The sequence below is a fragment of the Jaculus jaculus genome, chromosome 1, assembly GCF_020740685.1.
Source record: "Jaculus jaculus isolate mJacJac1 chromosome 1, mJacJac1.mat.Y.cur, whole genome shotgun sequence".
Taxonomy (NCBI): domain Eukaryota; kingdom Metazoa; phylum Chordata; class Mammalia; order Rodentia; family Dipodidae; genus Jaculus; species Jaculus jaculus.
Genome location: NC_059102.1, coordinates 159,450,783 through 159,475,916, shown reverse-complemented (window position 1 = coordinate 159,475,916; position 25,134 = coordinate 159,450,783). Strand labels below are relative to the sequence as shown.

At 50.8% G+C, this 25,134-nt stretch overlaps 1 protein-coding gene and 1 long non-coding RNA gene across 2 annotated transcripts in view; one reads left to right on the top strand and one right to left on the bottom strand.

The window, feature by feature from the left end:
• The window catches only part of Lrp5 (LDL receptor related protein 5), a 144,141-nt gene that overhangs the window by 66,349 nt on the left and 52,658 nt on the right, over positions 1 to 25,134 (top strand). The window contains exon 6 of the mRNA XM_045151411.1: positions 23,387 to 23,783. Coding sequence (XP_045007346.1) covers positions 23,387 to 23,783 — 397 coding nt within the window. The remainder of the gene's footprint in view (positions 1 to 23,386; positions 23,784 to 25,134) is intronic.
• Positions 8,398 to 8,875, bottom strand: LOC123461401. Its single transcript, XR_006637672.1, has 2 exons — positions 8,720 to 8,875; positions 8,398 to 8,553 (listed from the first exon to the last, which is right to left on the bottom strand). It is a non-coding gene; the product is annotated as an uncharacterized LOC123461401 (long non-coding RNA).

Sequence of the window (25,134 nt, the reverse complement as noted above, 5' to 3'; positions counted from 1 at the left end):
ATCTCAGTCCACTCCTCGGTACCAAATTCTGTAGCAGACAGCTTCAGTTTTGCTGAGATGAACTTTCAGACCAGGCACAGTTATGGAGGAAGGGATTTATTGAAGCTTACAGATCCAGGGGAAGTTCTGTAATGGCAGAAGAAGCTGGTCTGCCTTCACAGGCCCAAGCAGACAGAGAGAAGCACAAGCCCAAAAGCCACAGCACACTTCAGGAACTCCAGCTAGGCACACTTTGCATATCTTTAGATTGAAATTGGAACCCCCCCCCCCACCACACCTTAAGATCACCCAGTGACATTGCCTCCAGCCAGGTAGCCAGCAGATGCAAACTACAAACAAACAACTGAATATATTGGGGGCCATCTATTCTATTCTAACCACTGCAGGGACCCAACAGTATTTCTCACTGTGTGGCTCTTCTCATAATGAGAGGTTAGTAGGGGATTTGTCTGGCTTCCAGGGTGAGTATAGGGCATGTCTCATGAGGTGTCAGGACAGCTGCCATCCCTAGGGCCACTCCTCTCTGTTTTCTGCTGGAGACGTGGCCTGCTTTCTGCACCCACATCACACCTTGGGAAAGGCAGCTGTAGCAGTTACCTTCTCCTTGCTGGGACCACACACCTGACCAGAGCAGCTTGTGGAAGGACAGGGTTTATTTCAGTTTCAAGGGAAAGCTTCATCGTGGTGGGCAAACATGGCAGAGCAGACAGCTGGGCATTATGTCTTCACACAAAGTAGGGAGGAAGCAGCAAGCGTGAGCTTGCAAGCACCAGCTGCCTGGTGGGGTGGGAGCTGGACTCTAAAATCCCGGAGTTCACTCCCGGAGGCACACCTCCTGCAACAAGGTTCCATCTCCCAGAGCTCCACCAGCTGGGGGATTAAGTGTGAGGCTTAATCACAAACACATGAGGCTGTGTGGGGGGGGTGCCATTTTGCCTTCAAACCACCGTAGCAGGGGAGGCAGGCCTTCCTAGGTGGGCCGACTTTCAACTTGGCTCTTTGCGAGTGGTCCTGGTGAGCAGCTCGCCAGAAGCTGGCCCTCTAGGTGGGTTGGAGAAATTCTTCATTCAGCGCCAGCTGCTCCCCAGGCACGAGGGGTGCTGTCTCTAAGGCTGGGTTCCTGGTCCTTATGCTCCAGAAGGCCATGCATGGTCTGTGTTATGTGCAGTGGCAAGGTGGGATCTCTTACGTGCCCCTAGTAGGAGTTTTCCTTCAGGGATAGGCCTTCCAGGCCTAGAATCACTCCTCTTGTTTCCAAAACGGGATGCCTTGAGCAAAGGGAGACATGGCCAGGAGCTTCTGTAGGGATAGCTGGGGAGGCTCCCCCCACATTAGTACTTACTTTCCCAAGTAGGAAGATGGAGTGGGCCACCAGTTGAGCACTAGGGACATAGGTGGCCCAGGCTTCCTAGTTCTCTTAAAGACCCCAGATGCTCTGAGCTGGGGGCTCACATGAGGAACAACGGGGACTCTGCCACTGTCATCCAGGTATTCATATACTATTCATTCATTCATTCATTCATTCATTCATTCATTCATTCAGTTTTGCTCACTCAGCAGGCATTTATGAAGGACCTGCTGTGTGCCACACAGTCTCATGCACTGGAGACCTTGCAGAAAGCAGTGCAGGCCAGTATCTGGCTCTCGGGGCTCACACTGTAGGGCTGGGGCAGAGGAGGGGAGCACAACAGTGCACATCAATCCTCGGGACACATGGAAAACCTTTGCTGTCCCCCGGCTGCAAGGAGCCCTTCTGGAATCAGCTATGTCAGAAGTTCCCAGTGAGTCCCCATCAGTGACCCAGCCACACTGGGGGCTTGGGCTGAGAGCTTGAAGGTGGTTTAGGGGAGCAGCTTCCTTTCACAGAGGGGGCCCGACAGCAAGTCACCAGCCTGGGGTCACCCACCACAGATAGCAGTGCGGTCTAGAAGGTAAAAATCTCCCGATAAATAGACAACCTGGAGGCTGGCGCCTTGTACCCTGCCCTGGTAGAGTGAGTCCCTGGGGTCCCACCTAGGCTGCTCAGCGCCCCCTGCCTGTTCCTCAAGGGGGGACTGATAGCTTTACATACTCCATCAGAGAGGGATGCTTGGTTTGTTGACCTCCTTCTCTGCCCCCCATTTTATTAGTTGAGAGAATGGGCATGCCAGGGCCTCTAGCCACTGCCAATGTACTCCAGAATATGTGCCACCTTGTGCATCTGGCTTACATGGGTTCTGGGGAATTGAATCTGGGTCCTTAGGCTTTGCAGGCAAGTGCCTTAACTTCTAAGCCATCTCTCCAGCTCTCTTTCCCCATTAAAAAAAATATTTATTTATTTGAGAGAGAGAGGCAGATACAGAGAATGGGCTCACCAGGGCCTCTAACCACTGTAAGTGAACTCCAGACGCATGCACCACCTTTTGCATCTGGCTTTATATGGGTGCTGGGGAATGGAGCCTGGGCCCTTTGGCTTTGCAGGCAAGCACCTTTAACCACTAAACTATCTATCCAGCCCCTGTTGACCTCTTAAGAAGGCTGACCTTTCATCTTTCACTTTCCTGCCATCTTTCTGTTCATTATCAATGAGGGGAATTGGACTCGTGGTGGAGCTAGACCTGAAGTTCTACGGTGTCAGCTGAGATCTTTGCAGGAGGAAGTGGCCTCATTGATTGCTGATGCCTGCCTGAGCCTTGTGTTAGATAGGTTAGTGATGTCTGCTTTCGGAGAGAGAAGGGCCTGGCTGGATGCTGCTGTTTTTGTTTTTTGTTTTTCCCATCCCTGTTGCTTGTGGGACCTGAGCTAGGTTGTGTGTAGACTCTTGAAGAAGGATTGGTGAGGTGGACAGGTCCTGTCCAGAGTTGGATCATATAGTGGTGTCTAACAGCCACCTGCCTCAAGAGGAGAAATTGGATAGGCAGCTTTTTTATTGGTCTCTGTGAGACATGGGCAGAATGGGATACCAGCCCAGATGGGATCCCAGGGTAAAACCCTGGGTGGTAGTTTGAATAGACATCCCCCAATGTACTCAGTGTTTTATTAGTTTGTAGTCTGGATCTGCAGTCATCTGGCTGGAGGAGGTGTCACTGGGCAGATCTTAGGGCCCAGCCCTAAGGTGTGGTGGTGGATTTGAAATTCCAATGTAAAGATTATGCAAAGTGCCTAGTTCTGCCTGGACCTGTGAAGGCAGGCCAGCTTCTTCTGCCATTATGGAACATCCCCTGGATCTGTAAGCTTCAATAAATATCCCTTCCTCCATAAGTGTGCCTGATCTGGAAGTTCATCTCAGTCAACCTGAAGCTGTCTACTGTACTCTGTGAGGCCTTGAAGTCTGGGGTTCCCTAAAGAGCTTTCCCAGACCACCCTAGGGTGAAGAAGGCCACTGGGTCACCTGGGATAGATAGTGTCTAGGTGAGGTAGGAGTCACAGTCTACTCCTGCCCGGTGGGAACTGGATGTCCATAGCTCTGAGCTCTTTGTAGACATCATGTTCTTTCTCTACATGTTAACTCCTTGTCTCTAAGTTCAGCCCGGAATAGCCATGGGGAGTTCTGGGAGCTTGTTGTCCTTTGAGAAAGGTGATGGGGAGCGAGGGGCAGGTCCGTGTGATGAGCAGTGTGAGGAAGGGGCCTGTGGTTGCAGGGCCACTATTTGGTGGCCAGGCGGGAGGGCTTCCCTGAGGAGGTGGTATGTACCTCCCACCACAGGCACTTGTGGGGTCACAACAGTGGGTTAATATTAAGTCAGCTCTGTCCTCCTTTTGGGTTGATGGTACTATGTCCAGACTCCCTCAGCAAGGATAGCCAGGTTCCCTGGCCACTCAGCCATTCAGGAGCCATGCTTCCTGCCTTCCTAAGAACTCTCCTCCATATGTGAGCTGCACTTTTTTAAAAAATTATTTATTTATTTATTTATTTGAGAGCGACAGACACAGAGAGAAAGACAAATAGAGGGAGAGAGAGAGAATGGGCGCGCCAGGGCTTCCAGCCTCTGCAAATGAACTCCAGACGCGTGCGCCCCCTGGTGCATCTGGCTAACGTGGGACCTGGGGAATCGAGCCTCGAACCGGGGTCCTTAGGCTTCACAGGCAAGCACTTAACCGCTAAGCCATCTCTCCAGCCCTGCACTTCTTTTTTATTTATTTATTTATTTTTTGGTTTTTCGAGGTAGGGTCTCACTCTATCTCAGGCTGACGTCGGACTCATGGTGATCCTCCTACCTCTGCCTCCCGAGTGCTGGGATTAAAGATGTGTGCCATTATGCCTGGCTTGCACTTCTTTTTAAAATTAAAAAAAAATTTTTTGAGGGAGAGAGTGAGAGAAAAAGGTAGAGAGAGAAGGAGAGAGAGAATGGGTGTGCCAGGACCGTCAGCCTGCCGCGAATGAGCTCCAGATGCTTGCGCCCCCTTGTGCGCATGTGCGACATTGCACTTTGTGTCCCTGTGCTTCTGGCCATGTGGGACCTAGAGATTCGATCATGAGTTCTTAGGCTTCGCGGGCAAACACATTAACCTCTGAGCCATCTCTTTAGCTCGAAGCTGCACTTCTTGGAAATGTGGTTGGAGAATGCCAAGTCACAGGAGAAAAGCATTTTTACTCAGACCCCTGTTTGTGTGGGAGCATGCTGGGCTGAGGGCGTCCCCTGGGGACTTTTGTAATTTTCGGTGTTGGCTGTAGATGCCTTGGCTGGGGTGTGGTGTTCAAAGGAAGGAGATGCTCCCAGAGGAGACAAAAGGGATGCAACCGAGAATCTTGCTGTGCGTGAAAACAGGGCTGTAGGTTTGCTGTTCTCTGAGTGGTTCCCAAGCCTGGCCTTCCTGTGGGCTTATACTCACTGCTTGATTCTGACTGAGGTTTCTCTGTCTCCTTTCCCTGGACAGTTCCCTAAGCTGCCAGCGTGGAAAGAGAATTGAAAAGGAAATAAAAAAGAAATCAGGGCTGGAGAGATGGCTTAGTGGTGAAGACACTTGCCTGCAAAGCCTAAGGACCCAGGTTCAATTCCCCAGTATCCATGTAAACCAGATACACATGGTGGTGCATGCCTAGAGTTTGTTTGCCATAGCTAGAGGCCCTGGCATGCCCTTTATCTCTCTCTATCTCCTTATCTCCCTCTCTCTCTCAAAAGGAAATAAAACATTTAAAAAAAAATCCTCAATTCAGAACTTTTTTTCTTTTTTGGAGGTAGGGTTTCACTTTAGTCCAGGTGGACCTGGAGTTCAGTATGTAGTCTCAGGGTAGCCTTGAACTCATGGTGATCCTCCTATCTCTTCCCCCTCCTCCCCCAAGTACTGGGATTAAAGGCGTGAGCCACCATGCCCGGCTGGCTGTAAACTCAGAACTCTCTACCATGATGCCTTTCTGTGAATTCAAGGTGCTTCTGCAGCATCTTTTCACAGTGTCCTCATCCCGAGGGGCGGAGGATGAGTGAGACAGAGTTATGTCCTTGAAGACAGACATAGCCTCATGAGCCTGGGTTGGGCAGGGGCCTCAGACTGCACAGGAAGACCAGGTCATATCCTGTCTGTCTTCCTTTCTCCGGTGTCCCCCTAGGCTGGTAATGTCCCTTGATGTAGGGAGCTTTGCATCCTGGGGTGTGTGGTTCTGTGTGGAATATGGGTTCTGCCTGCTCCATGAGGCACAAGACAGTAGTAGCTGGCTATGGGAGGGTAAAGTGAGGAGCCTGTGGAACCCCAGGTCTGCACAGCAGGCCTTGTGGCTTTGAGGTGCTGGTGCCCAGAGGCCTTGTGCAGTTATTTCGCCAATGGGAGGTCAGAGTCAGCTGGAGAAGAGGCGCCTGTGGGCTGGCCATCAGCATCTGGGGAGTCCTCCAAGGTGTCTTGTTGGAGGAAGCTTAAGATGGGCAGAGGAGGCCAGGGGGCACCTGGCAGTCTCCTCCTCTTGGCAGTGGAATTCATGAGTTTGTGTCCCAGGAAGTGACACACTGATGCCATGTGAGGAGGGCTCCAGAGGACAGGCCTGTAGGGAAGTGGAAGTGCGTAATGGAGGAAGAGGCTGTGCTGGGGCAGGTCGGTGCCGGGGCCTTTGCAGATTTTCCAAAGAGAGCATTGGAAGTGACGGACATTTAGGCCATGGGGACTGAGAATAGATGACCTGACCTGCTCTAAATCAGGAGCCTGTCAAAGACTCTTCCAGGTGGTGAGGAAACTCATTGTCTAACAAGCCCAGGCTTCTAAGCACCTAAAGTTTCAGCTATGTGACATGTATATGTGACATGTTTGTTACATGGTTTTAATGAAATCCATGTCCTGCCTGTGTTCTCTTTGTAAAGGATTCCATCTCTCTGTGCTTTGGTTTTGTAACGTGTAGAAAGGGGAACGCTGACAGTGTTTTATTTCTCATGGAGGAATGCTTAGTTATTCTGCAAATGTGAGTTATGCTTGTATTTGAACTTGGAGCCAGGCAGGCTATCTGATTTGATGCTGAGAGTATTTCGTTCTAGAACATTTGTAATCAGAAATAGCCATCAGGGTTGTGTGGTGCCAAGTTGGGGTGACAGGGCTGGAGAGGCCTCCTCATACGAGTAGGCAAGCAGGCTGGCAACCTGGTGGAGGAGTGGGGCATTTGTCCTGAGAGCTCAGGGTATGCAAAGCTTCTTACCCGTGGGTTCAAGGTCAGCATTCTACTTGCTGGGCCAGAGGGGCAAGGACCTGGCTGTGCCACTTGGATTCCAATGACATATCCAGGTTCCTGGCCCACTGCAGACCTGCTTGTGGAGAAAGGGACACAGTGGGTTTCCAAAGGCAGTGAATATACAGGAGGTGAAGGTCACTGGCATGACTGGGTCTGACCTTTTAGACTTCATGGAATAGGAGACTTCTTCGTGATGTTTGCTGCTCCCTGTTTCTCCTGAGTTTGAGTGGATGAAGGCCAGCCCAGTGTTGAGTGTCCTCAGGAAAGGGGCTGAGGCGGTGGCCATTTCAGGAGCCCAGAGAATGGAGACGGGCCCTCCTGGGGACACTGAGGAAGGCATAGGGGCTGGTGCTTACAAGGCTGGTGCCAGCAGAGTCACACTGTTCATGCCCCTTGAGCTCCAGCATTCCCTCTTGTGAGGCAGGGAGAACAGAATGACCCCTCAGAGTGTTTGGGGATCAGAGCTACTTTTTATGAGACAAGGTTGTGCAGTATATGTAGCCCAGGCTGGCTTCAAACTTGCAACCCTCCTGCCTCTGCTTCCTGAGTGTGGGGATTATAGGCGTGTACCACCCTAACCAGATGAAAATGCCCCCTTACATTGCTTGAGTTGGCACAGACTGGATGTTAGACGTGACCCTCCTCAGTGGGACCCCCTCCCGTGTCCCTGTCCTTTGGGCTCAGGAGCATCTTATGTTCCGAGGCTGTGTGCATGGGGGTGCCCTTTGGCTTTGGAATCTCGGTGTTTCCTCTTCCTCAGCCTCTTCAGAGGCAGCCTCGGTGAAACCAGCTGTAAAACTTCACAGCAAGTCGCCCGCTCCTGCCTGGCTCTGCTTGGGTCCAGGGAGACCCGGGATGGCTGTGCTGTGGGTCTTTCAGCTCAGGGTGACTCGCATCCCCCAGCCAAGAGCCCTGCTTAGGCCTGGCTGTCAGGCGCTGAGCCGGCTTCCCCCCTGCCCCCACTGCCATGGCCCCCGCAGGCAGCTGGCTTTGCTTTTCCCCATGTTTTTTCAATTATGTGGATTGGGCTAAAAACAGCAGTAGCAGGGGCCTTATTTGGGAGTTGCCACCGTCATTCTCCAAAGTCTGCAGCTCTCTCCCCGCCCGCGCCTCAGCACCCTGATCTTCACGGACCGGGCCTTTTTGGTTTAAACTGTTGTCACCCACCCATACCTCGAGACAGCGGCCTAGGGACATGTGCCCCGCTGCTGCTCAGGGCCATGAACGACCAGGCCAGTGCATTCACGATGCGCCCCCAGGCCCGAGCGATCAGAGAGAGCTGGTTGCCAGGCTTGCTGCCGGTCGGCCCCCCGCAGATGAGGCCCAGGCTAGGCAACAGGGCGAGTATGGGCTTGGGGATTTACGGTCCCCCCCCCCCACCACCGCCCCGCACCTCGCCAAGACATAGTTTTAACAGATGTTCATCTGTCAGAGACAGGAAACAAAAAGAAGTGTGGCCCGAGCAGGAGCCACGGGAGGAACAGAGGACCTCACTGTTGGGCCTGCCGGGCAGGCGAACAACTGGAGCTTCTGTTGCCAAGCCCCTCACATCTGTCCTCTGTCTAGCCCATCCACCCACCCACCCACCCACCAGAGCAGGCAGCCTGCAGTCCAGGACCAGAAATACAGGCGTGTTTGTTCCCAGAGTCTGGCTGGCTCGTCACTTATCAGGGAAGTAGGTCAAAGGGAAAAGAAAGGAGGCCCTGGGGGGGAGGGGGGAGTCTGTTCTGCAGCCCTGATTGACATTGACTTTGCAAACAGAAGGCAGCTGCTGTTCTCAGCCACGGACCGTGAATTTTTAATAGCAAGAAAATCAGATCACACAGTCCAGGAAATGGGTGTGTGTGTCGGGGATGGAGGGCTGTGGGGGGGGGGGGGTCGACAAGTCTCCACGCCAGTGAGCTTCTGTTTAGCCCAGGCATAACCTGCAGACAAAAGCATCGTGTCTTAAGTGCACGCTCCAATCAACTTGGACAGTTGTGCACATCTGTGGAACCACTGCCCCCAGCCCGGCGAAAGACCATTTCCACCACATGGAGAAAACCCCTGGACCCTCTCAACCTCCCCCCACCCCAGCGCCGTACGCAGTACCTCGCTCCTGACTTCTGCCACTGGGGTTCGTTTCCCCCTGTTTTCAAACGCCACAGAAACGTAACCACGCTACACACGCTCTTTTGTGTCTTGGCCTGGACAGGAACCTATAGAGCAGAAGAGGGGGCACAGCACACATCATGTTCCTAGAAAGGACAATTTATTCTGGGGCCAGCTCACCCAGTTACCAGCTGGTCTTTGTACCTTCTCGCTGCCACAGGACCGACGTCAGGGCCCAGGACAAAGTCTAGTTACATTCACTGTCGAGGTGAGAGCTGAGCAGCTTTGGCCATTGGGAGAGCCAGCAGCAACTGTCTGGACTGTCATTCCCTTCGTCACCCTCAGGGACATGGATGTCAGAGCACCTGAGTTCTGGCCTCAGTTCGTAGGGCTGTAAAGTACAAGTTCTTTGTGCCGTATCCACTTGGGAATTTCAAATGAGATCCCTCCTTTGAACTTTGTGTTTTATTTATTATGTACTTTTTATATTTAATGATTTGTCAAGTCAGAGTATTTTTTCAATCTGTTAATGTATATGTGTGTGTGTATATATTACGTATGTATGTATGTGTGTATATGAGAGAGAGAGAGAGAATGGGTGCACCAGAGCCTTTAGCCACTTGCAAATGAACTCCAGACACACACACCACCTTGTGCATCTGGCTTCACATAGGTACTGGGGAATCAAACCCAGATCCTTCGGCTTTGCCGGCAAGTGCCTTCACCACCAAGCCGTCTCTCTCCAGCCCCAAGGCAGAGCGTTTCTGTGTAGAGTAGGTTGGCCTCTTAATTTGTGGTGACCTTCCCCTGCTTCCACCTCCCAAGTACCAGGATCACAGGTGTGCCCCGTCATCCACAGCTAAGTTTACACTGAAAAGTTCTGTGCTCTTGAGTGTTTGAGCCATGTGAGCTGCTGGTAGACGATGGCGTTTCATGTGGTTCATCATGGTAGATTGTATGGCCTCTGGCCAGCCACTGGGGTTCTGAACAGTGGCAGTAAAGGACTGTCCTGGTATAAGAGCTGCTGCACTGCGCACAGCTCTGAGCCCTTATTTACTCCTCGCTGGGACTGTGGGGGACCCACATACAGTGGTGAGAACATCTCACACGTGCAGCTGGGATTTGGGTTTGGGCGCCCCGGCTTACCCGCTGCCCACTCTGCGTGGGGCACCTTCCTGCAGAGTTTCCCAGTGTAGTGGGCACAGCCATGCATCAATCCATAGCCGGCTTCAGGAGAGACAGGGGCAGCATGTGACTGACTGCTGATAGGTGCTCGGGCTCAGAGAGCCTGGCTTTCTGGAAGACAGTCTCATCCCTGAAATGGTGTGAGTATTAACGATTTTTCTCATCACTGTGGCAAAAGCAACTTAGGTAAAGGATTTCTGGTGGCTTCCCTTTTGAGGTGGTGGGAGGGTGTGGTGACAGGAGTCAAGCCACTGGCCGCATTTCCACACCTGGGAAGCAGAGATGACCGCTGATGTCGTAGCATCGCCCCAGCCTTTCTGGAGGCTGTGTCCTTTTGAGTCCTAACCGTCGGAAACAGGGCAAGTTGTTCAAGATCACTCAGCGAGGAAATGGGGCTGTCTGATTTGAAGTGTGTGTGCTGACCACTGGACAGTCCTGCCTGCGAGGGAGCATGCAGCTGCCCGGTAGCCTGAGTGCCGTGGTGTGTGGCGTGGAGAACAGACGCAGGTAGTTGAGGACCCAGTGAGGGGCTGGCACCTGGAGTCAGAAGAAAGCACCAGCCTTCAGGAGGGTCCAGTGCTGGCCCTGACTTGCCCCTGTCTGGTCATCCTGTGCTCTTGGGCAATGAGTGACTCATTTAAGAAGTGGAGCTAGGTGTGGTGTCTCACACCTAGGATCTCAGCACCCAGAGTGAAGTTTGGAGCACTAGCTGGACTAGAATGAGACCCTACCTCAAGAGAGAGTGGAAAAAAAACAAAAAAACAAAACGAGTTGTACACACGGTCTAGAACTTGGGCCGGATGTATGCTAGGCCATTCCTGGTGGGCCTTCCTGCACGTGTTTGCTGGGCTCCGCAGGGTTGGCCCTGAGGGTGGACAGCTGCTTGGGTCTCAGGTTGCAGTCAGAGCCCATGATGGGCTTGCCCACTTCCTCTGTGCCTTGTGACCCTGCGGTCACTTGGTGTGGTTTCCTGGGCCAAGGTGCTGGGCTGCGGTCTCCACATTTGCCTAACCACTTACCCCAGGGAGGTGGTGGAGAAACTTAATCAATTGCTAAAATACAAAAAGAATCTGGCTGCCAGCCAGATGGGAAGCTGTGTGGCCAGGCTGTTTATGGTCTTCAAGACTGCCGCGTAGATGGAGGCCTGCGCTGTCACACAGCTCAAGAAACTGGGCGGTGGGCAAGCTGGCTACGGGCACACCCGAGGAAGAAACCCTGAAGCCGGGAACAGAGCAAGGCAGGCATCAGGGGTACAGAGAGGGGCTGGATCTCAGCTTTCCTTCAGGAAGAAGTCAGCAGTGCAGAGTTGTGGGAGTCTGTGGCGGTCACAGATGCCTCTCAGGCTTCGCGGAGTATCCAGGAGGAGCCGGGCCTTTTGAGGGCCGCCTGTGACCTTGGGAGTGTGGTGGGCGCCATGTGGGAGGGTGGGGCTGTTCTCTCTGGCTGTGGAATGGGTGGGGATGAGGTCACATCTATGTTGATGTCATGTGGCCATGCCTGGGGTGGCTTGGTTCGCTTGCATGAAAGACCTCTTTTCCCATCTTGGTCCCATCATGGCTAATTCCTAGATGTGAGGTGGGCAGCAAGTCATGTCCTCTGGGGCTCAGGCGGAGATCAGTGTGGTCACTAGATCGCAGTTTGGAGCTTCCAGGGCATTCTTTGGCCTCGTCTTTCCTGCTGCCCTGTTCTTCTCTTTCTTCAGCACTCACAGCGATCCTCCTGCGCCTGCCTCCCAGTGCTGGGATTAAAGGCGTGCGCCACCACGCCCGGCTGGACTGTGTTTCTACCTTCCGTTTATGTTTGATTTTGTTTGTTCCTTTGACAAAGGGTCTGGCTATGTAGTCCAGTCCTGGAATTTCTTAGGGGACCTGGTCTGGCCTCCTTACAATCCTCCTGCCTCAGCCTACTGAGCGCTGGGATTGTAAGCATGCACTCTTTCATCTGGCTGACTATACTTTTTCTTCTGGCAATTTGTTCATGGTTCCTCTGTAGAGCCTGTCCTTTCCCTGCTGGTGTCATTCACTTTCTCCCACACAAATCACATGTTTTTAAATTTTTCTTTTTCTTTTCAGTGCTGGGGATTGGATCTAGGGCCTAAATGTGCCAGGCAAGGGGCTGTTTTCCTGAGTAACACTGCCAGCTTCACACAGCCTTCTTTTTTAAAAATGCATTTGTTTGTTTATTTGAGAGAAAGAGGCAGATAGAGAGGGAATGTGTTGCTAGGCCCTTCAGCTGCTGCAGATGAACTCCAGACACATGCACTATCTTAAGCATTTGACTTACGTGGGTCCTGGGGAATCGAACCTGGGTCCCTTGGCTTTGTAGGCAAGCGCCTTAACTGTTACGCCATCTCTCTAGCCCCACCCAGCCAGCAAGGGTTGGCACTCCTAGTCATGGGCCATGGGACTTACCTCAGGTTTCTGTGCAGCCTGAGGGCTCAGGGCGGTGTATGCTTTCTCACAGGCTGAGAAAGAAGTTAGAAGAAGGAGGAGCAGGGCGTGGTGGCGCACGCCTTTAATCCCAGCACTTGGGAGGCAGAGGTAGGAGGATCGCCATGAGTTCAAGGCTACCCTGAGACTACAGAGTTAATTCCAGGTCAGCCTGGACCAGAGTGAGACCCTACCTCGAAAAACCAAAAAAAAAAAAAAAAAATCTAGGAGGATATAAATAAGTTATATGGAAACCTACTTTTTTGGACAATGGAACCCTCAGGACTCATAGATTGTTACTAGAAAATTTTCAGTGCCAGGCTTGGGATACCTTCCAGTGAGTTGTTGGCCAGGGAGGTCAGACAGAGGACAGAGGAGTTCTCAGCACTGAAATATCTTATCACACCTTTCAAGGCTTAGGGTTCATTGTGGAAGAGGTGGCAGAAAGAATGTAAGAGCCAAAGGAAGGGTAGGACTCCTTACAACATGCTCCTCCAGACACAAAATGGCCTGGATATCCATGACCTCACAGTGCCTGACATTAACACAAGACCATGATAGTAGGAGGAAAAGGTCATGACATCAAGAAAGAAAAAAAGACTGATTGAGAGGGGGAGGGGATATGATGGAGAATGGAGTTTCAAAGGGGAAAGTGGGGGGAAGGAGGGATTACCATGGGATGTTGTTTACAATTATAGATGTTGTTAATAAAAAATTGAAATAGGGCTGGAGAGATGGCTTAGCGGTTAAGCGCTTGCCTGTGAAGCCTACAGACCCCGGTTCGAGGCTCGGTTCCCCAGGTCCCACGTTAGCCAGATGCACAAGGGGGCGCACGCGTCTGGAGTTCGTTTGCAGAGGCTGGAAGCCCTGGCACGCCCATTCTCTCTCTCTCCCTCTATCTGTCTTTCTCTCTGTGTCTGTCTCTCTCAAATAAATAAATATTTTAAAAAAAAATTGAAATAAAAGACCCTCATAATAGGAAAAAAACAACAACAACAAAAAAGAAGTTAGTCCCAGCACTCGAGAGGCAGAGGTAGGAGGATTGCCGTGAGTTCAAGGCCACCCTGAGACTCCATAGTGAATTCCAGGTCAGCCTGGACAAGAGTGAGACCCTACCTCGAAAAACCAAAAAAAAATAAAATAAAATTAAAAAAAAAAGAAGTTAGAAGATTTATGCTTTGTGCCACATGGGATTGCTAAGAAGCTCAGGTGTCAGTATGCCATGTTCATTTCCTCATCGTCTGTGATAGGCCCCTTCCCTACTACAATGCCAAGGTCTCACATGGGCCATTATGGTCTGCCACTCTAAAAATACTCTCTGGCCCATTTTTGTCAACCTCATTGGACCGCTCTAAAGCAGGGTAGCAACTGACCCAGATCAGCCCTGTGGACCTTTGAGCATATTTCCTTCCTCCTCTGGGGGAGGTGGGGACGTCTGTCTGTCTGTGTCTGCTTCTGCTGCACACAGTGTGCTATTTGCTTAGGGCTTCCTGGAAGACAGGCTGAGCTCACAGCTGTCCTGGGTCCTGCACACATTGGGTCCTCAGCGCAGAGCATGACCGGGGACAGCTTACACCCTGTGGTGAAGGCGTACGCCTCTGAGCTCTGATCACACTCTGCCTCTTCTGTTCCCCCCTGCTGCAAAGCAGCCTGGCTGTTGCTGGCCAGTGCATCCTTCTCCAGCTATGTTTTTTGCCTGGAGTTCCCTGCCTGCACCTGCCTGGTCCTCACCTTGGTCTCTGCCCCGAAGCTGCTGACCCCGGTACCTGTGTGTGACCTAGTTTGGAAGCCCAGGGCTTTGCAGAGGTAATCAGATGAAGTTGACATACCCTGGAGCAGCGTGGGTCCTGTGTCCACAAGGCTGATGTCCTGCTATGAGGAGGGATGCAGAGACACGTGGGTGAGTTGCCTGTGTGAAGCTAGAGGCAGAGATCCGAGCGGTGTGGCCACAAGCCAAAGAACGCTGAGTATTTCCGGCAACACCAGGAGCTGGAAGAGGCAGGAAGGACCCTCCCAAGGGCCTTTGGAACTGGCCTTGCTGTACCTTGACTCTTCATTTCTCTGCTCCCGACCTATTACATGTCTCTTGTTTAAGCTGGTGGTTTGGGGCGTAAAGGATGTGCCCTGTGCATGATCCTGGGTCTTGTAGGAATGCTGCCCTCCTGGGCTGTGCGTGCACGCAGGGAAGAGGCACGAAACCAGGGCCCTTCCCTAGAGGCTGCAGGAAAAGCCCCAGATGCAAAGGTTTCACTTTCCCAGGCAACATTTTTTTAAAAAAAAAATTATTTATTCATTTGTAAGGAGGGAGATGGGAGGGAGGGAAGGAGGGAGAGATACTGAGAGAAACGGCCTGCTAGGGCCTCCGGCCACTGCAAACAAACTCAGATGCGTGCGCCACTGTGCGTCTGGCTTTATGTGGGTACTGGGGAATTGAACCCTGGTCGTTTGGCTGTGCAGAGGCAAGCACCCTAACTGCTAAGCCATCTCTCCAGCCCTCCCAGGCAATATTGTAAAGTTACAGGACAGACTATTTGTTGAAACAACCTCAAAGAAATCATTTGGCCAGGCAGTTTGCTATTCTGGTGCTTAATTGAAACCTACTTAACTCTGCTGGGCCCAGGCAGGAGATGGGCCTCTTCTGATTGTAGCCAGTACTGTCATCTCCTGCCACTCCCACCCAGGCCTGTAGCCCTACGGCCAAGGCTCCTGCTTGGACTTTGCTACTAGAGACCCTTCTTGGAGGACAGCTGTGGGTAGATGCCTGGCTGGGGGTGCTCTCTCTGCAACTGCCCCCTGCTGGCCTTCCATCACCAGCGCCAGGACTACGTGCCAGGCACAGCCCTCAGACCTTTGGGCTGGCAGGCTGCGCTGTGTCTCACTGTCTGTACTTTTCTTGGAAAAACTAAAACAAAAAACCAAAACAACAACAACAAAAACCCTCAAAAGCCATGCAGCCATGGGGTGTCAGAGATAACTCCCCTCTATCTTTTTTTTTTTCTTCCCTTTGGTTTTTCGAGGTAGGGTCTCACTCTGGCCCAGGCTGACGTGGGATTCACTATGTAGTCTCAGGGTGGCCTTGAACTCATGGCGATCCTCCCTGCCTCCTGAGTGCTGGGATTAAAGGCGTGCGCCACCATGCCTGGCTTCCTCTCTATCTTTCAATAGTTAATAACCACATCAGCAGTGAATTCCTACTACAGTCATGAAGACTCAACTTAGTTGTCTACCAGTCATTCTGAGGGGGAATGAGAGGGGTACCTGTTGCTGGGTGTGCCTAAGGCTTTGAGTTGACTTGGCTCTCAGAGGGCTAGGTCCTTGGGGACCCTCTGCTGGGATCTGCTATGTGGCAACAGGTTTTTGAGCCTGAGGGCAATCCCCAAGCCCCCACACCTACCCTTCAGTGAACTATCCTGTCCCCCAGCTGTGCTCTGTGGTGCCAGCTAAAATTTGAGTTTGTGTGTTCTTTGTTGGGATCAGTCACTTAAGGTCTCTGGCCTGTGACCCCAGGGACATGAGGGGACAACTCATAAATCTTCTTTGCCCATTCCTGATGTTCTGCAGCTGGTCTGAAGCTTGGCTAAAGTGCCCATAGATACCAGTGGCATGATCAATCTGGCCAGATGGTCAGTGAGAAAACAGGTCTCCTGTGGGACCTGCTCCTCAGATGAATTGAGGAATGTTATTGTCATCTCAGGTCCGGCCGGGAGCTTGGCCTGTCTTTGCATCGGGTTCCTTACCCGTACCATAGGGCATGGTCATACCTGGGTGAAGATTGTGCTGTTTTGGGTGATTGTGGTAGGAGGATCGTAGGAATAGGGACAACAAGCTAGGCTCGGCTGTTTTGGGATTGAGAGCAGTTTTCAGTGGGGTACCGCACTTCGTGTGGAAGCACTGTCCAGGTGGCTGTCAGCATATACCCTTGTCTGACCAAGAGGCCCCATCCCAGGCACAGGATCCCGCAGCGGCCTCTCTGGAGACTTCTGCAGGTGCCCCTTGGGTCCTTGGACAGGGTTTCCTTCTGGCCTTGCCCTGGGGGTCCACGAGCAGCTGCCTCTCCCTCGTCCTGTTGGCTAAGCCTCATGATAGCCCGTTTATGGTGCCTTGGGAGTCAGAGCCAGATGGGGCCCCAGCACCTTCGGGCCTGGCTGATTCTTCACCATGATGGGGAAATAAGCGCAAAGAGAACCAAGGTCCTGCCTAAGGTCACACAGCAGAGCTGAGCCAGTCAGGCTTTGTCTCAAGTTCTGCCTAGGTGTCCTGGGACGCAGAGCTGCCTCTCCACAGGCAGGTTTGGCCCCTGTTCAGGGAACAGTGTGAAAGTGCATGTATGTGCCAGGATCCCCCAAAAGCCTGCGTGGTGACACCCAGGGGTGCACTGGGGCAGTGTGGGCATGTTCACGGAGGCCAGGGCTACAAGACCAGCTTCATTCATTTATTTCCTTTGAGGTAAGAGTCTTGCGCAAGCCCAGGCTGACCTGGAATTCACTATGTAGTCAACTCAGAGAGATCCTCCTACCTCTGCCTCCCAGGTGCTGGGATTAAAGGCGTGCGCCACTATTCCCAGGACCGGCTTCTTAGAAGAGCAGGAGGTGGTGTGTGACCTCGACCTTGAAGGACAGGTCAGATGTCAGCAGAGCATTTTGGGAATGGAGCCCAGAGGAGGACATGCGCGGAACTTCAGTATTCCTCTCCTCAGTCAGCCTGAGTTTGAATCAGAGGCCTCAGGTGCAACTGGGCACTTGGGACTCTTTACAAGGTTGCTCTTGGCCTCAGTTTCCCCGGCCCTGGGTAGGAAATTGTTGCTGTCATGTTTTCGCCCTCTAGTGGAGGAATTGCATCATGAATTTGGGCTTGGAGCAGGTGCCAGGAGGACACCCTGACTTAAACACTACATGTCCCTGGGTAGCTTGTGGAAGAAGCCAGCATGGGTGCAGGATGCCATCTTTTGTTTGAGGTCTACAGCTTGGCTGGGCATGACAGATGCCAAGTAGTTTGGGCAGTTGGCCTGGGGGCCAGGGTGCAAGGAGGCTTCAGGCCACTGCCTGTCTTGAGCTGCTTTAAGGTCACGGTGGGGGACGTTGGGGGGCAGGAGGCTAAAGGTGATCTCTAGCCCAGACATTCATGGTTGTGTGGGTCCCTGAAACCAATAATGGCTGGAAGGGAAGATAGTGGCCTGGGAATCACACCAAAGCAGCCTAGGGAAGAAAAAGAAAGAAAAAAAACCTAGCAAAATATATTCTACTAAAAAGTGAGGAGTGTAAGAAAATATCAACAGTAAGAGAGATCCAGGCAGGCAGAAGCGGCTCCAGCAGCAGCAGCACCAGGTCCGCATGGCTGCAGGAAAAGGCAGGTGAGGAGATTTTCCACTCACACCAGCCTCCTCACAAACCCAAGAAATGTGAAGGCAGGTTGGCAGGAACCAGTGGAGTGGCATGTGAGGAAGGGGATTGCGAGGACCAGTGGCAGAACTTCAGCCACAATCCACAGCCTCCCCTCTCCCCACCGCCAGCGTGAGTGCCAGCAAGCACCAGAGACCTGGGCAAGGGAGCTCACCTACACAGCACGCGGCACAGGCGATCAGAGCAGCGACCCACCGACCCAGCCAGCCTACCTGAGCCCACAGTGCAGCATAGAGGGACCCAGGTGGGCGTGCAGCATAGCCAAGACCAAAGCCATCCCAAAAAGTAACTCCGATTACAACAGGTCAGTACCTGCCAACAAGAGCCTTGTATATAGGCTTGAATTGGAAGTGCTGATTGCATCTTCCATGTCAGGGTAAACTATATGTTAAATCTGATGGATGGCTGGATTTTCCATTCTTAAATAAGCTATATTTTGGGCTTGTTATTTGTTGCTTCCTGATTTATAGTGTCTTTGTCTCCTCTTCTGTTGTTCAGTGGGGAAGGGTTTCACTTAGTTACAAGCTGACCTTGTAACCCTCTACAGACCAGAAATCTCAGCTTCCCAATTGACAGGATTAAGGGTGTGGGGCAACTCACATCCTTAGGGACTGTGACTGTGACTGTGTTAGAGGATCTGCTTGTCGTAATACCTACTTTTGCTTACTCTGTGCTGTTTTTCATTGAATGTGTTTATTGTTTATTAAATTTTAGAATTTGCCTATATTTTGTTCCACTCAGCCTACTTAAATGCTCTTAAAGCAGGCAAACCCAATACCTAGGGTCACTTTTGTGGTTTCTCTGAAAGTTTTAAGAGCCACACCTAGCACCTTAAGCTCCTACCCTAAAGATATATAATGTCAGATTGATTGATACATCTAATAATATTGCAGATAATTAGAAAACCCAAGCATTAAATTAATCCAAGATGCAAAAGTCTCTACCTTGTACTACAAGAAACACAAAAATTCAAGACAATATAAATCCACCAAAAAGTATTAATCCATCAAAAATGACCTTCAGTGAGACTGATTTAGAGGAAATGCTTGAGAAAGATTTCAAAACAATGATTATAAATATGCTCAAACAAACCAAAGAGGGAATCAAAGAAAACACAGGAGACCAATTTAATGGAATAAGGAAGTCAATCTAAGACATGAATAAGGAAATAGAAATAATAAAGAAAAACCACTCAGAATTACTAGCAAATGGAAAACAATCAAACACTATAGAAAATCTCACCAGTAGAATGGATGAAGGAGAGGACAGAATATCTAAACTAGAAGACCAGGTGGCAGATCTAATACAGTCCAACAAAGAGAAAGGAAAAGTATGAATGGGAATTTCAAGATATTTGGGACACTATGAAAAGATCAAACATAAGAATTCAGGGTATAGTAGAAGAAGAATTTCACTCCAAAGGCATAGTAGGTGTTTTCAACAAAATCATAGAAGAAAACTTCCCCTAAATTGGGAAAGAGGTGCCAATGCAGATACAGGAAGCCTTAAGAACACCAAACAGGCAAAACCTGGAAAGAATCTCTCCTCATCATATTATAATTAAACTACCAAATATACAAAACAAAATATATTGAAAGCACTTCAAAAAATCAAGTCACATACAAAGGCAAGCCCATCAGGATTACAGCAGATACTCAACAAAAACTTTCAAAGCCAGAAGGGCCTGGAGTGATGTATGCCAAGTTCTGAAAGATAACTTTATCCTGCAAAGCTATCCGTTCAAATAGACGGAGAAATAAGGACAGACAAAAGCAGACTAAAGAAGTATTTGAAGACAAAACCAGCTCTACAGAACATACTTGAAAGAATCCTCCATGCTGAAGAGAAAGAAAAGCACACATATAAGGAACCTGGAAAAAACAAACAGTACTCAAATACTAGTTAATACAAGAGAGCAAAGGTAAAACTGGAAGAACTACAAAACAAGAAAAAACGGCAAAAATAAATATACACCTTTTAATAACAACTATTAATACCAATGGCCTCAATGCCCCAACCAAAAGAAATAGGCTTGCAGACTGGGTTACAAAGCAGGATCCTTCAGTTTATCGTCTTTAAGAAACTTGGGCTGGAGAGATGGCTTAGCGGTTAAGCGCTTGCCTGTGAAGCCTAAGGACCCCGGTTCGAGGCTTGGTTCCCCAGGTCCCACGTTAGCCAGATGCACAAGGGGGCGCACGCGTCTGGAGTTCGTTTGCAGAGGCTGGAAGCCCTGGCGCGCCCATTCTCTCTCTCCCCCTCTATCTGTCTTTCTCTCTGTGTCTGTCGCTCTCAAATAAATAAATAATTAATTTAAAAAAAAAAGAAACTTACCTTTGTAGAAAGGATGGACACTATATTAGGGTGAAAGGTTGGAAAATGGTGTTTCAAGCAAATGGGCCTAGAAAACAAGCAGGGTTTGTTATCCTAATATCTAACAAGGTAGACTTCAGACCAACATTAGTTAGGAAAGATAAGGAAGGTCACTTTATATTGATTAAAGGCACACTCCAACAGAAGGACATTACAATCCTAAACATATATGCCCCTGACATGGGGGATCCCCACTTTATCACACAAACGCTATTAGAACTAAGGTCACAGATAACACCAAACACAGTGGTAGTGGGTGACTTGAACACCCCACTCTCATCAATTGACAGCTCATCCCGGCAAAAAACAGAGAGGCATCTGGATTAAATGAGGTCATAGAAAAATGGACCTAACAGATATATACAGGACATTTCATCTAAATGCTACAGAACACACATTCTGTTCAGCAGCACATGGCTCATTCCCTAAAATAGACCATATATTAGGACACAGAGCGAATAGTAGCTCTGTGAGAGGGAGTCATGTTCTGACCCTGGCAGCATTGGGAGGCATCTCTGTCAAGGTCAGTGGCGTTTTGGGGTCACTGAGTCTGCACAAGGCGCTCTTTGCATCTTCCAGGGGATATTGATAATGCAGCAGGGAGGGCCTGGACAGAGTAAGGCGGCCACTCTGCTATATACCAGACTGTTGTTTGGGAGGATAGGCTGTCTTTTTTTTTTTTTTTAACCTCAATCTTGTATCCCAGCATTGGCTCTATTGTGTGTGTGTGTATGTGCACATACATGTGTGCGTGCATGTGTGCATGCTTGTGGAGGCCAGAGGATGATCTTGGGTGTTTTTCCTCAGACACTGTCCACCTTTTTGAGATTTTCTCATTGGTCTGGGACTTGCTAATTAGGTTACACTGGCTGGCCAGTAAACCCCAGGGATCCTCCCCCGTCCTCCAGTACCCACGAACTGCCTCTAGGTCCTCTGAAGGGATATAAGGTTGTTGGACCCTCCCCTCTAGTTAACCCGTAACTGTAAATCCTTAGGGAGGGATGGGTTCGCCTTTGTTGTTGTTGTTACTGTTTTTCGAGGTAGGGTCTTGCTCCACCCCAGGCTGACCTAGAACTCACTATATAGTCTCAGGGTGGGCTTGAACTCACAGCGATCCTCTTAACCTCAGCCTGCTGAGTGCTGGGATTAAATGCATGGCCCTGCCTTACCCGACTGTTTTACATGGGTTCTGGGAACTGAACTTGGGTCCTCACACTTTACCAACTGAGCTATCTCCCCAAGGTTCTAGCATTTGCTCTTAAGGTATGTTTTTTTTTTTTAAGTTATTTATTTATTTATTTATTTGCAAGCAGAAAGAGAGAGAGAGAGGAGACAGAGACAGAAGAGAAACAGATAGAGAATGGCATGTCAATGCCTCTATCCACTGCAATCGAACTCCAAATGCATGTGCCTCTTGTGCATCTGGATTACGTGGGTCCTCAGGAATCGAACCTGGATCCTTTGGCTTCACAGACAAACGCCTTAACCGCTAAGCCATCCTTCCAGCTCTTAAAGTGTGGTTTTAACTCAGTCCTTGGGGTTTGGAACATGTGGGAAGTCACACCAGGGCTTTAAAAAGAGATTCTTGTAGCCCCTTGACTCCAAGCCAAAATGCAGAGGTCTGAGCCCCACCAAGAAGCCAGAGTGGATGAGGACAGGATTCTGGGAAGGGCCTGGGGGCCTGGCACTTGCTAACTACTGGGGCAGAGATTTAGAATGACCCTAGCAGCCAGTGTCCCCAACACCCTACTCACCCAAGGCCCTAGGCCTCAGCCAAAGAGGCCTGGAGTTTACATCATCTTCACTGCTCACAGGTGCTCAGGCCACATTGGTGGTTGGGTTTGGTACATGTGCCTGGCGCCAAGAAGACTTTCAGGAATTGAGTCCGTGCCTTGAGATCCTGCCTCAGCTGGACAAGATGCCATGACTTGTTACTGGAATCACCCAAGCCTCCCTCTATGGCCGGCGCCAGTTCAGGTCCATCCAGTTAATGTTCCGGGGGTAGGGTCAGGCTGTCCTCTTCTTCATTACCCCAACGTTGCACTGAACTCCATCCACCCTCATTGTGACAGGCTCAGCCTTACAGACATTGAGCCTCCAGCCTCTGCTCTACAGGGAACACCCTGGTGGCTAGGGCTGGGATTTTTGTGGTGTGATTCAGAAATGTATTAGAAATGTGGTCCTTGCCTACCCTCCACAATTCCCTGACTGTAGCCATTCTCAAGACTACTCCAGAGCCTCAGGGAGGCCCTCCCACCTGGCTGTACCCATTCTCTTTCAGCACCCTCTCTCTGCGTGCAAATAAATAAATAAAAATATTTAAATAAATAAACACATATACATATATGTGTATATATGAATGAGAATGAGAGAATGGGCCTCTAGCCACTGCAAGTGAACTCCAGATGGATGTGCTACCTTGTGCATCTGTCTTACGTGAGTACTGGGGAATTGAATCTGGGTCCTTAGACTTTGTAGGCAAGCACCTTAACCACTAAGCCATCTCTCCAGCCCTTATATATTTATTGGCAAGGAGAGAGAGAGAGAGAGACAGAGAGAGAGAGAGGGAGAGAGGGAGAGAGGAAGACAGAACATGGATGCATCAGGTTCTCTGGTCATTGCAAATGAACTCCAGATACATGCATCACTTTGTGCATCTGACATGAGCCTTACATTTTATATTACATGTGTGCAATAGAAAGTGCCCAGCCAGGCAACCTCTATCTATCCCAGAGCTCCAGGAATGTCAGGGCTGAATAAGGAGGTTTGCTCGTTTGATGGTCACTTATGGCTCTTTCTGGAAGCTGAATGGCAGAGCAAGACCGAAGCATCTCTTCCCTGTCCCTGGGTAACAGTAGGGCCTGACGCTGGGGGAGGAGAAGGACTTCATGTCGGAAATGGCATTTGGATAGAGCCAGGGAGGGTGAACAGTCCCATGCTTCCAGCGGGACTTGTGGATAAGGCAGGCTTGAGGTTAGGAGGGGAGTTTGCAGGGGACGAGGCGGTAACTAGGGTTAGCTTTCACAGGTGGAAGTCAAATGGCTTGGCTGTGTGGCTTTCAGCTGGTCACGTAACCTCTCTGTCTTTCAGTTCTGTCTTCTATAAAACAAGGAAACAATTGCAAACACACAGAGCTCCTATGCGGAGGGCAGCCACAAGCTAAAACTCGGGGACATGTCTGAGTATTGCCGTGGCTGTACTTATCACAAGCCCAGGCTCTTAAACTTGCCACAGCTGCTGGCCTCTGACCTCTGACCTCTGACCCCACTGTTCTGTCTCCTCAGGGGCTGAGGAGGTGCTGCTGCTAGCCCGGCGGACAGACCTACGGAGAATCTCCCTGGACACGCCAGACTTCACAGACATTGTGCTGCAGGTGGAGGGAATCCGGCATGCCATCGCCATTGACTACGACCCCCTGGAGGGCTACGTGTACTGGACAGACGACGAGGTCCGAGCCATCCGCAGAGCGTACCTGGATGGGTCGGGGGCACAGACGTTGGTCAACACCGAGATCAATGACCCTGATGGCATTGCGGTGGACTGGGTGGCTCGTAACCTCTACTGGACTGACACGGGCACCAACCGCATTGAGGTGACGCGCCTCAATGGCACCTCTCGCAAGATCCTGGTGTCTGAGGACCTGGACGAGCCCCGGGCCATTGTATTGCACCCTGTGATGGGGTAAGGCCAGTGCCATGGGGTGCTTTGAGATGGATCCTGTCTTGCCCCAAAGCTTGTTAACAGGGAGAGAGTTGAGTCAGTAGGTTCCGTGGATCTGAAAACTGGCATTTCTCCAGCCCCAGTCCTGTGGATGCTGACATCCTCATACTGGGCTTTGAAGGGTTAGAAAGCCCCAGAGAGAGAGAGCCAGGCGTGGTGGCACACACCTTTAATCCCAGCACTTGGGAGGTAGAGGTAGGCAGATCACCATGAGTTCGAGGCCAGTCTGAGATGGCATAGTGAATTCTAGATCAGCCTGGGCTAGAGCAAGACCCTACCTTGGAAAAAAGAAAAGAAAAGAAAAATCCCCAGAGAGGCATGAGGAGATGGCTCAGTGAGCAAAGCACTTGCTGTGCAAGTGTGAGGACCGGGGTTCGGATCCTGAGAGCCCATGAAAAGCCCAACATCGTAGCTCCTGCATTTTAACATGCCAGTGCATGGACAGCAAGAAGGGAGGCAGAGACAGGAGACTCTATTGGCAAACTCCGTGGCAAATGAGAGACCCTTCCTCAGTCAAGGTGGAAGGCCCGAACTGACACCTGAACTTGTCCTCTGACCTCCACATGAAACGAAAGCCCTGGAGACCTGGGCATGCTGTGGCTTACTGTGGGCTGTTTCCTCATCACTTGTGGAGTGGACAGTTGCATAGAGGTTTTTCTAGGATAGGTAGTCACTGGGGACAGTGCTGTCTGCTCCTGCAGCCCAGCAGCCTCTTCTAAGCACACCCTATGTAGGCAGACACTGTTGTGCACTGGAAGGCTCTGAAGATCAGAGATGTTAAGGGACACCCCAAGGTCACATAGCTGGCAGGTGGCAGATTGTAGATTGGACCCAGCCTCCTGGTTCCAACTTTGCATTCAGTATTCTGTGAAACAGAGAAATTACCAGTGAGTGGAGGGGGGCATCCTGGGCTGTCTGGGGAGCTAGAATGCTTGACAGGTGTACTCTATAAAGTGGGTGGCATAACTCACCTGGATGCCCACAGGCAATGGTACTAGGCAGACAGCTTGCCTGTCTGCGGCACTTGCGCTCCTTACCTTGCCCCAGGCCTGTGCACAGCTTGCTCTGGGGCTTTGGGGTCAATCTGAGGGGTCACCATGTGTGTAGGCCAGGCAAGGCCTCAGGGGACAGCAGCTGGGATGGAGGGTTATGGGACGGGCTGGGGCCCAGCAGCAGGTAGAACACTGTTCCATGGTGGTAGCTGAAGAATGGGGTGTCCCCCAGGAGGAGCAGCGGGGTCCTTGACACTTTGGAGGCAAAGAGGCTGGTGGTCAGCTCGGGTGACAGGAACTTAGCCTTGAGATCAAGAAGC